Consider the following 12,449-nt stretch of genomic DNA (forward strand, 5'->3'; position numbering starts at 1 on the left):
CCCGCGCAGCAGGCAGGAAATAAAAAAGAAACGCTCCAGATGTGAGATCTCCCATGCACACCGATGTTTTCACACAGGTTTCACAGTGCCGTCGGCATACCATCGTAATCCGGCCACTCATAGTCGCAAATTGCACTTTATGGAGCACAACGCCGCAGAATGCTGGCAGCGCTTCTGTAGTCCCGGCAGAAAACAGCTCAACAGCCGTGCAGCCTAGGTCGTTTCGCATACGCAAAACAAAAGTTTCAGAATGGTCTCGTCGCACACACGGCGGTTGTCTAACACAGTACACGCGAACTACGATCGGTATCGGTGATGGCTACGCCGAAGCACAACGACTTGTGTTCGCGAGCACGAAGTTCATTTCGTCCCGTCGCACTTACGGCAGTTCTCATACTCAGTACACACGCGTGCACCCGAACCAGGATCTGCTGTAGCCTGTACAGTTCTAAGTTCATTTCAGCACTCGGAAAACAAGGCTTGCGTAGTAAGCTTTCCAAACGTAATTATACTTGCAGGCGATATCACTGAGTGACGCAAGAGCACTCGTTCCGACTGTAATGACTCACTACACTGACGCTTGTCAATGCGCGGTGAAGCTTGCTGTATGCACAGGAAATTCACCCTGGGGAGCTGCTTCTCGCTGCTGTTCGTGAAGATCGTCGCGCGAATAAAGAACACTTGAAACTATCACAAACGGCTCCAAAATAAACATATCGCGAAAAGCGGCACTGTTACGTCTGGTGTAGACAGCGTAGGCTTGTAGGCCGCTCGGTCAACTCAGTGTAGACGGCGACAAAACAGCTTGGGGGAAACTGCCGCTTGCCGTTGTCGCACACAGTGAAGCTCGAAGTCGCTGTCAACACTCGTAATAGTCACACGCGGCCAATATTGTGTGTTTTTCGGCACAGCTACCACCTACCTTGAGAATTTGAAAAATACCTTGTGTCATGGCGCTCTTTGGCCATAGATTCCCTTGCGCCATAAAAATCCATCATCATCATACCACCTACTTGGCCTGGTTTCTCACTAGGCTTCGCGGGCGGCCATCTTGCTGAGGAGGCGCGGCCTGATACCGCTGCGCTGGCACGTTACGGGACAGCAGCCAGTAGCGTGATGCAATCATCGACGCGTGCGCATGCGGAAAAAAAGTGATCGTACAGGGCAAAGCGCTAAGGCGCCCGTGTGCTGTGCGATGTCAGTGCACGTTAAAGATCCCCAGGTGGTCGAAATTATTCCGGAGCCCTCCACTACGGCACCTCTTCCTTTCTTCTTTCACTCCCTCCTTTATCCCCATCCCTTACGGCGCGGTTCAGGTGTCCAACGATATATGAGACAGATGCTGCGCCATTTCCTTTCCCCCAAGACCAATTATTATTATTACAGCGCCCTTAACGCATTGCAGCTGTTCTAATACCCCAGTCACAAGGCATTCGTCGAAGGCCTTTCCAGCAAAGCCACCTTTTTTCACCAAAGGAGCGGCAGCGACGCTGCTACACGGTGCAGCCCAAAGGTGAAACAGTCGTTGAGGCTTTAGTACCTGCTTCTGTGCTCGAGCCGGCTGGAGTGAGTGTTTTAAAACTGAAGTGGGAAATTCTGTTCATTCGTATAGCTCAGACAATTTTTTTAATTCTAATTGCTTCCTATAAAGAGCTGCAACAGCGGCTCTCATCAGCAGCAGCCGGTTTTGTGTATTGCCTTGGCCACCAGGGGCACTTTGGTGTTGATGCAACACTTTACTGTCTTAAAATCTGGGCATAAAATTTAAACACCCATACAAAAAGCAAAGCTAGACACACATTTCGTAAAGCAGCTGAATGGGCTAGTTGGTTTTGCATCTTAGTGAAAAAACAGCGCACAAGCAGATACAGACAGAAAGAAGGGGACAAGCGCTTGTCCCCTTCTTTCTGTCTGTATCTGCTTGTGCGCTGTTTTTCACTAAGACACATTTCGTATTTTTAAAAGACGTTTTCAAACATTGTTGGCTGCACACTTTTTTTCATTGCTTTTACTTTTTGACGCCGGATGACACTGACATATCGCTGGTTCTCGAAGGCCGCGCCTTTGGGCTCCAAAGGTCTCGTTCGGGTGCCTTCGCCACCAAGACCCTTAGCGACAGGGGCGAAATATTTGTGCCGTGTAGCTGCACTGCTTACGCCTTTGGATATAGGGACCCGATTCTCAAAGGCCTTTGCGGTGCCCGTGTGACAGGGTTATAAAACTCTGTCCTTGTCAAGAACCGCACAACTGCTACAAAGATCCACCCATTGCCGTGAGGACGGCGTGGCGAGATTGCAGAGGCTGCTTTTCTCCAAAGGTGAACTTGTGGGAGGGGGAGACGTGCCACTCCATTAAGCACGTTAAGCAGACAAGATATCAGAAGGCTTTATCTGCGCTGAGCAGATACCAGGAAAACAGCGCGTAGACGCCAGCGGGTCTGTTACAGCGCGACCGTTTGCCCTTAGGCTATCCAAGGCGTGTGCGCGGGTGCCCTGCGGCGTTTCCACTGTTGCCGCCATGCCAGTGCGTGGGACTGGTTGGTTTAAACAGTTTTTTTCGGATCAGCGCTCAAGAACTTGTCAAATTATTCAGTCGCAACGTTAAAAGAGAGAACCTTCAACTTAGAAACAGGCCACCGTCTAATACCTTGGCATGCATAAAGTCTCCGCTCCGTAGAAGCGTCAGTTGATTAATCCAGGGTTGGCTGCTCATACGGAGGCATGCTGCAGGTATTAGGACTTTGAGTCTTGTGGTCTATGCGTGACTCAATGAAATGTGGGCTGATGCCAGGGTCGCAGGATAGAATCCCGGGCACGGCGGCAACAGTTCGATAGAGGCGAAACACACACACACAAAAACGCCCCTGTGCCATGTAATGTCGGCGTACGTTGAAGCACTTCGGGTGGTCTAAATTAATCTGGAGCCCTCCACTACGGCGTCCCTCATAGCCGATGTGTCGCATATGGATGTTAAAGCTCACATACTAAAACCAACATACCAATATCTTGAATCATAGTGCAGTGCAACTACATTTATATGTGCGGTTCTGCGCCAGGAGTTGGACTACCTCGCTTAAAGCATTAAATGGACATTATGGTGAAATTGATGTTGGTCCATATCGGTAGATTACCACATCGTAACGGAAAAGACTGGAAATGGAGCATTTGTAAGCTAGAAAGGGTAAAAAAATTGAGTATAAGTGTCACCACCGCCGGTCGATTTCACAAATAAAATGCGGTGGATTTCTTGGCACAGGCCCCAGAGGCTGGCTACACTGTCATAGACGGTAATCACGGAGTCCTTTTCGGGGCTGACGTTACAAGTTTGAATCGAGTGACGGGAAAATTTTTAAAAGGCGTTTTTCCCAGCAATAAATTGCGTGTTTTCCTGCCAGACAAACGTTAACGTAACCAGAAAGATATATGGAATCGATTTTTGCTGAAACAGATTGGATGAAGTTGTCCTCTGTCACTTTAAGTAAGCGCGAGAACAAAAAAATTCTTCCTCACTTTTCCGAGCTGCATTGTGTAGAGACGCATGATCGCGAGAGAGCCACTTGAGCACACCTCTGCGGCGTTTCTTTCTAGCGGCGGCGTGTACACCATCGTGGCCCCGCAGAAGCTGCGACCTAACCTCAAGTACCACGTGAGTGCGTCGCTGAGCCAGAGCCGGTCGCCCGTCGACCTGCAGGTCACCGTTTCCGGTCGCGCAGACAGCGGAAACTTCAACACCATCACCAAGAATGCCCTGCTTCATGACCGTATGTCGTTATCCTCTTCATCGGGGCCTCTTTTGCCCCCCTTTCTTTTGGCTCTCTTAAGACGCAGAGTTCTGCCGGATGGCCCGTTACAGAGGCCGCTGTGGCATGCGCTGCGAGCGAGAGGCCATTGTAACGGGGCGGATGTGTGGCGGCTACGAATGTTGTGGACGGTCACCCTTGCCATCCGGCCTAACAATGCGCAATTTCTCTTCCTTACCCCTCATATATATGAGACCTGACGATGCAAAGTGCCCGCTGTTCTGTATTTTCTTACATCCTCTACATGTTGTTATTCCATTTTTATTAATTTTTGTTTGCGGCAGCAGCAGCCTCCGCTCGCAAATAGACAAACAGGGTTTAGTTTGTAGCCAAATTTAGTATCATTGACATTTTTGCACATTCATCTTATCCATTCATTGTACTTCAACAGTGCATCAAAGACGGGACAGGACGGAGAAACAGACTAGCGCCGTCCGTGCCTCCGTTTCGTCTCGTCTTTGATGTGCTGTTGACGCAAATTTAACACGCCTCAGCTCGCCTAAATTTCAGCGTTTTACACGTGCCTGACCCCGGCATTTGTTGTTGTGTCATTTCTTTGTGATTGGTTTGTGCTTACCCATTGATTCCTTTTTTTTTTAGGTGACACACAAGTGTTGAGCTTCGAGGTAAGTTGTGCTTTTGGAAGTTGTTACAATTTGCAGTGACAGGAGGTATAGTAGGATAACACTTAAAAAAAAAAACATCACTTGTTAACACTGGGCCACGATCCGCAGCCTACTGTGTTACTCCGCTGGCCACGCGTCTGAAATCGAATTCAGCGCCAAAGCTCTTCTTGACTCGCACTCTGTAATACACCTTGACCGAGTGCTCTTCAAAGGAGAGCTTTCGTCGAATGTCATGATTTGCTTCCTTGTGCTGGAGAAAGGGGGGGGGGGGGCATGGAGAAATGTCTTGCACACATATCTTTTAGTTGAAGTCTGGAGCTTGATGTACGAGATTCATTTGAGATTTGATATCGAAAATGATGTAGTGCATGCTTTCAAATGCTCCGTGTAATCTGCCTCACTGCCGTTGGCACGGAGAGCTCCCTAGAGAGAGAGAGAAATCAGGTAGTATATAGCATTAACGGGTGCCACAATTCACCGACAGACAGCTGTGGGGAGGCCGAAGCGTGTGGCGCCTCTAGGTGTATACGGCATGTGCGTAAATCATTTTGTTACTACATTTCGTCTCTATTGATGCTATATGCCTGCGCTTATGCGTTTAGGGAATCGTGCTGACTGCTGGTAGTAGGAGGAGGAAAGGCGGGAAGGTTAACATTTAGATAAAACAGTTTGCTTCCCTGCACTGGGAGAAAGGGATGAGGGGATATAAAGGTTGAGAGAGAAGAGAGTGATTAAAAAAAGCAAAAAACGAAAAGGCCTCGACAAAGTCACAGCCTGTCATGCAGGCCCGACACTTTTCAGAACTGCAGAAGGGCTGGAATCCGGTGTTGTATATATAGACAAGAGAAAAAAAAAACCTTTTCTATAAACCGCGGCAGAAAAACTGTAGTACCGTTCTGCAGCGTTCCTTCGCCAAGTTTGACGGAATAATAATGACATTTGGAGGTCATCTCGTACCATCAACTTCGATGCCACGGGCGACCTAGACGCGACGATGGCGCGCGCACTAAACCTGCCGTGTAGGCGCGTTCATGCTGCACGTCGCTTTCGTTATGTGGAATTGCTGATGTGGAGGGTCTTCATGGCAACTCGAAATCGGCGATAAATATGCCTATGAGCCTCTCATCGGCTAGTGCATTGCATTTAGTTCACGAGACCCCTTTTACCTGTTTGCTTGCAGATTGGCGACTGGGGCCCTGGGAAGTACAAAATTACAGCGCAGGGCTCAGGCGGTCTCAACTTCCGCAATGAAACTGACCTCACCTACGAACACAAGAGCTATTCTGTTTTCACGCAGACTGACAAAGCTGTCTACAAGCCTGGCCAGAAAGGTAAACGCATGTGGCTCGTTTTCTGAGCGGAATGCCGACAGTTTATAAAGAATCGTTGCTGTTGATCATATGGCGATAAAACATATAGCCTGTGTAAGCTGTCACCCTCACTCCGTAATGAAGCCGTGAAAAAAACGCGCGATGCGTAATTCGGCGTACGTTTCCGAGTTTTTGCGAGCATGGGAATTGAGGCGCCTCGAATACTGTCTTTGAGCCATTAGTTTAGAGTGAGTTTTCTACCACTTTTTGCTGTAATTTTCTTATCGAAGTTTAAATTTTACTACATTTAAACTATACTGTTAAAAAAACTAAACTGTTGTAATTACAACAGTTTAGTTTTTTTTTTTTCATTCATGCCTTTTGAGACTGCCTCATTTGCGCTATTGCAGTGCTGTGCGAACCGGTGCACACCGTGCCACGCAGGGTGTAGTGCGACTCGCTGGCGTAGCCCTTCTGGGGTCTTAGCAAACGCGACAGTTGTGTTCTTCAGGCAGGCGCAGATATGCATCTCGCCTAAGCCTCGCGCACGCCTGCAGCTTCGCAGACCATACGAGCGTGAGTGCTGACCGTGCTCTTCGTGCCAGGCCCTTTTGGATGACAGCCAGAAGAGAGAGAGAGCGGCCCAACGCTCGCCGGTGCTTCCGCCGGCGGCGTTCGGCGTCTTGCGCGAATGGTGAAGGCCGGGGTGCCCTTAGCTTTGGCTGCTCTCCAAAGGGACTTCACAGTATAGATGCAAGCTTCATCAGCGCTGTTGTTCTCATTCAGAAACCTACAATCGTGCGCGAGCTCCATCCAGTCTACGCGCGGAGAAAGTGCTGCGATCGAGCTAAAGATCGAGAGCGATCCACAGAAAGGAACGACTCAACTTCGTTGTTGGTGCGTCGACGGCGGTGTGGGGATGGTGAAAAGCCTTTATTGAATAAAAGAGATGAGGCTCTTTAAAGAGCCCCGCAGTGGGTGGAGTCCTTATTCCGAGACCCCATTGGTCGAAGTCGCCAGCTTAGCCCTCTTGACCAAAGCCTTTTGGGCCTGGACGTCCGAGCATCCAAGCAGGGCCCATTCCTCTCCCATTCCTCTCTGGTAGTATTGGGGTGAGGAGCCGATGTTGCGCTGGCAAGCCCAGACCATGTGGTAGGTGTCAGCCACCTCCCCACAGTGTTTGCACCCTCCAGTGAACGCGGGATCGAAGTGTTTTAGTACTGCCGGGCACAGCATTGTATTCGTGAATAATCTGAGTAGAACGCGTTCGTTTGCTTTCCCCACTCCCTTTGCAGGGGCTAAGTAGGTGTACAGGCGATGGCGTGTACCTCGAGTGAGGCCGCGGCAGATGCGATGCTGCGATCAGGCTGTGGCTGTGGGCCACGAGAAAAGCTATAATGGCGGCTGCTGTTTGGATAGTAAATAGCATCAGCTAGGACCGTTAAATTTTCAATTTCTGAACTCTGGTTCTAAATCTGAGAATCACTTGTGGCTAACTTTCGGCTACATTTCGGAAGCGATCAGACGGAGGCGACGGGTGCGCCATGAAGTAGCTCTTGGTTGTGGATGGTGCTCTACATCTTTTAAGCAACCCTGAGAATTTCTCTTAATGTCCACAACTGCTGCCATTCTAGTTCATGATCAGTGCCAGATTTTGAACATGGAACACACAAAGTAATGTACTGGTTATCAGGAAATGAAAGGTGTGGTAACTGTCTCGCTTCTCTGTGGACGTCAGTCACGTGGTTAAGGAAGAGAGGAATGTGGGAGTGAAAAAAAGAAAGAGGTGCCGTAGTGGAGGGCTTCGGAATGATTTCAGCTACCTGGGGTCTTTAACATTCGCTGACATCGCACAGCACACGGGCGCCTTTTGCGTTTCGCCTCCATCAAAACGTGGCCGCCGCAACCGGGTTCGAACCTGGGTAACGCATCTGTGGTCTAAAAAGCTCTGTGTATGGGATGATGAGGCAGTGGGCCTTTGAGTGGTACAAACCCACCAGCCACAAATACGGATTTGCCCTGCTGGAAGAGGATGCAAGGGGGTGTACAGATTCTAAATGCCTATACAATGGCTGCTTGAGCTTTCTTTAGGGCATATATAGTTGATACCAGTGCTGGCACATCTAGACAGAGCAGTGTGTGAGCCATCTGTGGGCAAACCTGCTGCGCAGTACGTTTTTCGCACTGTACTTAAGGGTGCTTGAGAACCAGACTGTAGTCTTTCCTGACATTGGTGCATGTGGGGACTGTGTGGTTGCAGAAAATGTTGGCACTGGCCTTAGTTATTGTCCTGCAGATCGTCGTGCCACGTTGTTGAGAAAACCCTGTGTTCGTGAAAGAACACATGCAGTGAACTCGCCAGCCATTTTCGCGGGGTGAGCCCTGTGAAAACGGTGCTGAGCCAGCTATGGGCATGCATATAATATTACTGGAAAAAGACCTATTGCCTATGGCCACCTGACGTGGTGGGGACTCACATGGAAGTCATGCAGCTTGAACTACTAGTTCAAACATTCATGTCCATCTTGTACTTAGGACAAGTGGATGAACTCCCATCCACCGTCATTAGTGTAGCTATGTTACTGGCAAAGCAACAATTCAGCAAATTTGAATACTACCTTCACTATTGACCTTGAGTGCTTTTAATCTCTTGTCACCATAGTGCATCTGTAATTGTTATGCCTCTGCTTTTCCTTGTGATCATGACTCTGTTGTGCATTAATTAGTACCATGACGGACTGCCAATTCACATCTTTTTCAGTTCTGTTTCGGGTAATTGTGGTGGACCCATATCTCCTGCCCACTGTGACTGGCGCCATGGATGTGTATATCGCTGTGAGTCAGTTTGTTTTTTGAGCTGGGACCTTTTCAAGTGCTATGCTGGCAATCTATTTGCTCTATCTGCATTTATTTTAAACAAGGAATTTTGTTTTGCTATTTGCTATATGGTAAAGTGCCAGAATATAATTCCCAGCAGGGGGGTGCCTGCAGTGTGCAGACGTTGGTGAGTGGCAACACCACAGGCTCCCGAGCATCCGCAGGGACATCCCCGCAGGGGGATGATGGTGAACAGTGCATCACTACGGACTCGAGCACCCGTGCATAGCCGTGCGTGGCATCGCCATGTCCGGGGAAAAAGGGTCCTGGTGGTTGAGCCGATGCCGAGTGTTTGAACCTTTAAGGCCTCTTGGCAGAGGCAACACACCACTTTGGCCCCAGCTTCACGTAGCCGGCACCTCCGGCCTGACCGGACCGGGGGAAATCGGCAGTTGCCTTTTCCTACCCTCCCCTTTATCTTTCACTTTCCTATCTCTTTCTTAAAACTTTCCTGTCCCCTCCTCCCTTCTTGGTCTTTTCACTTTTCATAGGCGGCTAGGGTTAACCTTGTGTGGCGAACTATCCTGGGTTTCGTAATATTTGGTTATAGCTACAGTGTACAGCTGGCATGGGCAGGGCTTTCTTCTATGTTCCTGTCCCGTTGCCGAGCAACATGTCCATTTTATGGCTTCCCATTCCTCAAAAACTGATCGCCCCGACAAAAAGAGGCGGATTGATGTCACTGCAGATTTCATGCAAAGAACAAAGAGAAGTTTTGCCAAATATCACGTAGTACATTCCAAAGTTGAAGAAAAGCCAGCCAAAATCTTGTCCCCCTTCTAAGTACAAAATGACTGACAGATGCCTTAGGCTTAAAGTACAAAGCAACTAAAATTGGCAGTGGAGACCTGCCACTCGAACTTGATAATGAATCTCGGCAAGGAAAGCTCTCGAACATTCAGTGCATTGGAGAAGAATCTATCACTACCACTGCACATAGATCGTTGAATACCGTCCGTGGCGTAATTTCCGACCCCGACTTCCTCCACATCACTGAAAAAGAAATGTTGGATGGTCTCGTGGACCAAAATGTGGTAAATGTTTAAAGAAACACAATCAGAAAAGACAATAAAGAAATTCCTACTAAGCACATGATCCTCACATTCTATGCAAGCACAGTACCCAAAACAATAGACGTAGATTACCTGAAAATCCAAGTTCGAACATACATACCCAACCCCCGCTGATGCCTTAAGTGTCAAAGATATGGCCATGGGTCAAACAGCTGCCATGGTCATAAAACCTACGCGAAATGTGCCTCAAGAGAACACGCAACTGAGAATTGTGATGCAGCGGCATCCGTTTGTTCCAACTGCGAACCCACCCTGCTTGTCCAAGATGGAAAAGTGATAAAGAAACCATAACCCTGAAAACTAAAGAAAACATAACATTCAAAGAAGCCAGAAAAAGGTTGGCACTCTCAAATCCATTTCTATTTACGGCAAAGACAAACTTCGTGGATGTGGTGCGTAGGGGTGGAGCACTACACCCGGCTCTGGCCACTGTCCAGGCAAAGCATCTAGCAGGGCCATCCCCACCCCTGGAAGATGCAATGAAGGCTGCCCTGCCTGCACCCCTGAAAATGGGCCTGCCGGCCCCTCAGTCGGCAGCCCGCAAAGCTTCCCCCAGTCGGGAGAGGCCTCTAAACAGCACACCCGTGGGTTCCCCGCGGTTGTCCAGAGCCTCCAGTGAGGCAATGAACACAACGCAAAACTCTCCCCCGCTGCAGCAGCGGCACAACTCTCTTGAGCGGAAAAGAAAAGAGAGGACCCTGGTAACAGGACCCTCAAAACCAAGAACATAGGTTTAATTGCACTCCCAAAGCTCATTCAACATGGCGTTCCTAATTAGTTGGAACTGTCGAAGACTTTTAAAAAACTACAGCGATGTGAACGATCTTTTAAACTCCCTTTCCCCTGTGGCATTATGCTTTCAGGAAACAAACCTAGGTTCAAAACATAAACAATTTATTTTAAAAAAGTATAAAGTCTTTCGGTGCGACCGAGAGCAAGCGAGTAGGCTTTCTGGAGGTTTTGCGATTATCGTTCAGTCTGGTCTTCCAACCTGTGAAATCAAGTTAAAAACCAAACATGACGCTGTTGCAGTCACAGTTGTTCATTTTAAAACCATCGCAATATATTCCATTTATCTCGAGCCACAACTAACAGTTACTCTATGACCTACAAACACTTTTAGAACAACTACCAGAGCCATATTTGTTAGTCGGGGATTTTAATGCACTCTCCTCTTTCTGGGGAAGTGAGGAAACTAACACTAGAGGTCACATTTTAGATTTTATTCTTTGCAATAATGTCTGTCTACCGAATTCAGGAAAGCACACATATTGCTCCCCAAGCACAGGAAAAATGAGCTGTTTAGATTTATCGTTTAGTTCACCGTCTGTTTTTAGTGATTTTAAATGGGATGTCATCAACAACTCATATGGCAGCGATCATCTCCCTGTACTAATTAGCTTAACATTTCCACCGGAAATAATCCCAACAACACTTCAACATTGGAAACTTCATCTAGCAGACTGGCAACTTTTTACAGCAGAAGCCTCTTTAGAAAAAGTAATTTAGATAATCTTAACATCGATGGGATAAATGAAAAATTCACAAATTGTATTATAGCTGTCGCACACTTAGCTATTCCTAAGTCCTCTGGAGTTGTGCGACAAAACCACAAAATGTGGTGGACAGAAGAGTGCAAGAAAGCAAAAAAGCAACAAAACAAATCATGGGGTATATTTCGAAGCTACCCGACACAGGAAAACTTTGTAAATTTTAAAAAAGCCAGCGCTAAAGCTCGATACGCTCATCGTAGCACAGAGAAAGCATCATGAAAAGTTATCTCATCTATAAACAGCCAGATCTCATTGAAAAAAACGTGGGAGCGGGTTAAAAAATTGAATGGTAGCTACTCACCCTTCACAGTTCCTTTTCTGACAAGACCAGGCACACAAACAAATATAGCAGAACAGGGGGAGTACTTTGCTGTGGTTTCAAGTTTCTCACACTATAGCCATTAATTTCTAAAATACAAACCCACTGCCGAAAAACACAGGCTCCCAACAAGTGGAGGCTTTAATAAAAAAATACAATAGTCTAATTACCCTCCAAGAAATCAATAGAGCACTGTATGCCGGGAAAAAAACTGCTCTAGGACACGACTACATACACTACGAAATGCTTGCCCATCTCTCCCAGCCTGCCATAGAAGCACTCTTGAATTTTTTAAATAAAATATTCATACAAGGAAAAATACCCAGGAAAAGAGCCATTATAGTACCATTTTTGAAACCTGGAAAGCTGCCAACCTCCCCTAGCAGCTACAGGCCAATAGCCCTTTGTCTCGCCAAATCTTTTAAAAGTGTCCTAAATATCAGATTAACTTTTGCCCTTGAAGCTCGTGAACTTCTTGACATCCATCAGTGCAGTTTTAAAAAGGCATGCTCAACAATTGACCATCTAGTTCGCCTCGAAAACACAATCAGAGAAGCTTTTATACATAAACAGCACTGCAGAGCAGTGTTTTTTGACCTGGAGAACACATATGATACAACGTGGAGGTTTGGGATTCTTCGCGACCTTGCATAACTTGGCATCTGGGGCAGGATGTTAAACTGCCTAAACAACTTCCTGTCAAACTGTTCATTTCAAATACGCCAGGGATCAACCCTTTCCAGAACTTCGTTCAAGAGAATGGGGTTCTTCAGGGGTGTATTTTAAGCACAACTCTTTGTTGTAAAGATTAATTCTATTAACAAAATAATTCCGAAGCCCATTATGTACTCAGTATATGTGGACGATCTGCAAATAGCCTGCACGTCCTCCA

At 47.4% G+C, this 12,449-nt stretch overlaps 1 protein-coding gene across 16 annotated transcripts in view; it reads left to right on the forward strand.

The window, feature by feature from the left end:
- Positions 1-12,449, forward strand: part of LOC144114177 (CD109 antigen-like) — a 121,008-nt gene that overhangs the window by 50,441 nt on the left and 58,118 nt on the right. For all 16 annotated transcript variants that reach the window (XM_077647737.1, XM_077647745.1, XM_077647749.1 and 13 more), the window contains 4 exons: positions 3,588-3,760; positions 4,400-4,425; positions 5,606-5,756; positions 8,497-8,570. In XM_077647737.1, coding sequence (XP_077503863.1) covers positions 3,588-3,760; positions 4,400-4,425; positions 5,606-5,756; positions 8,497-8,570 — 424 coding nt within the window. The remainder of the gene's footprint in view (positions 1-3,587; positions 3,761-4,399; positions 4,426-5,605; positions 5,757-8,496; positions 8,571-12,449) is intronic.

The sequence above is a fragment of the Amblyomma americanum genome, chromosome 1 (genome assembly GCF_052857255.1).
Source record: "Amblyomma americanum isolate KBUSLIRL-KWMA chromosome 1, ASM5285725v1, whole genome shotgun sequence".
NCBI lineage: Eukaryota > Metazoa > Arthropoda > Arachnida > Ixodida > Ixodidae > Amblyomma > Amblyomma americanum.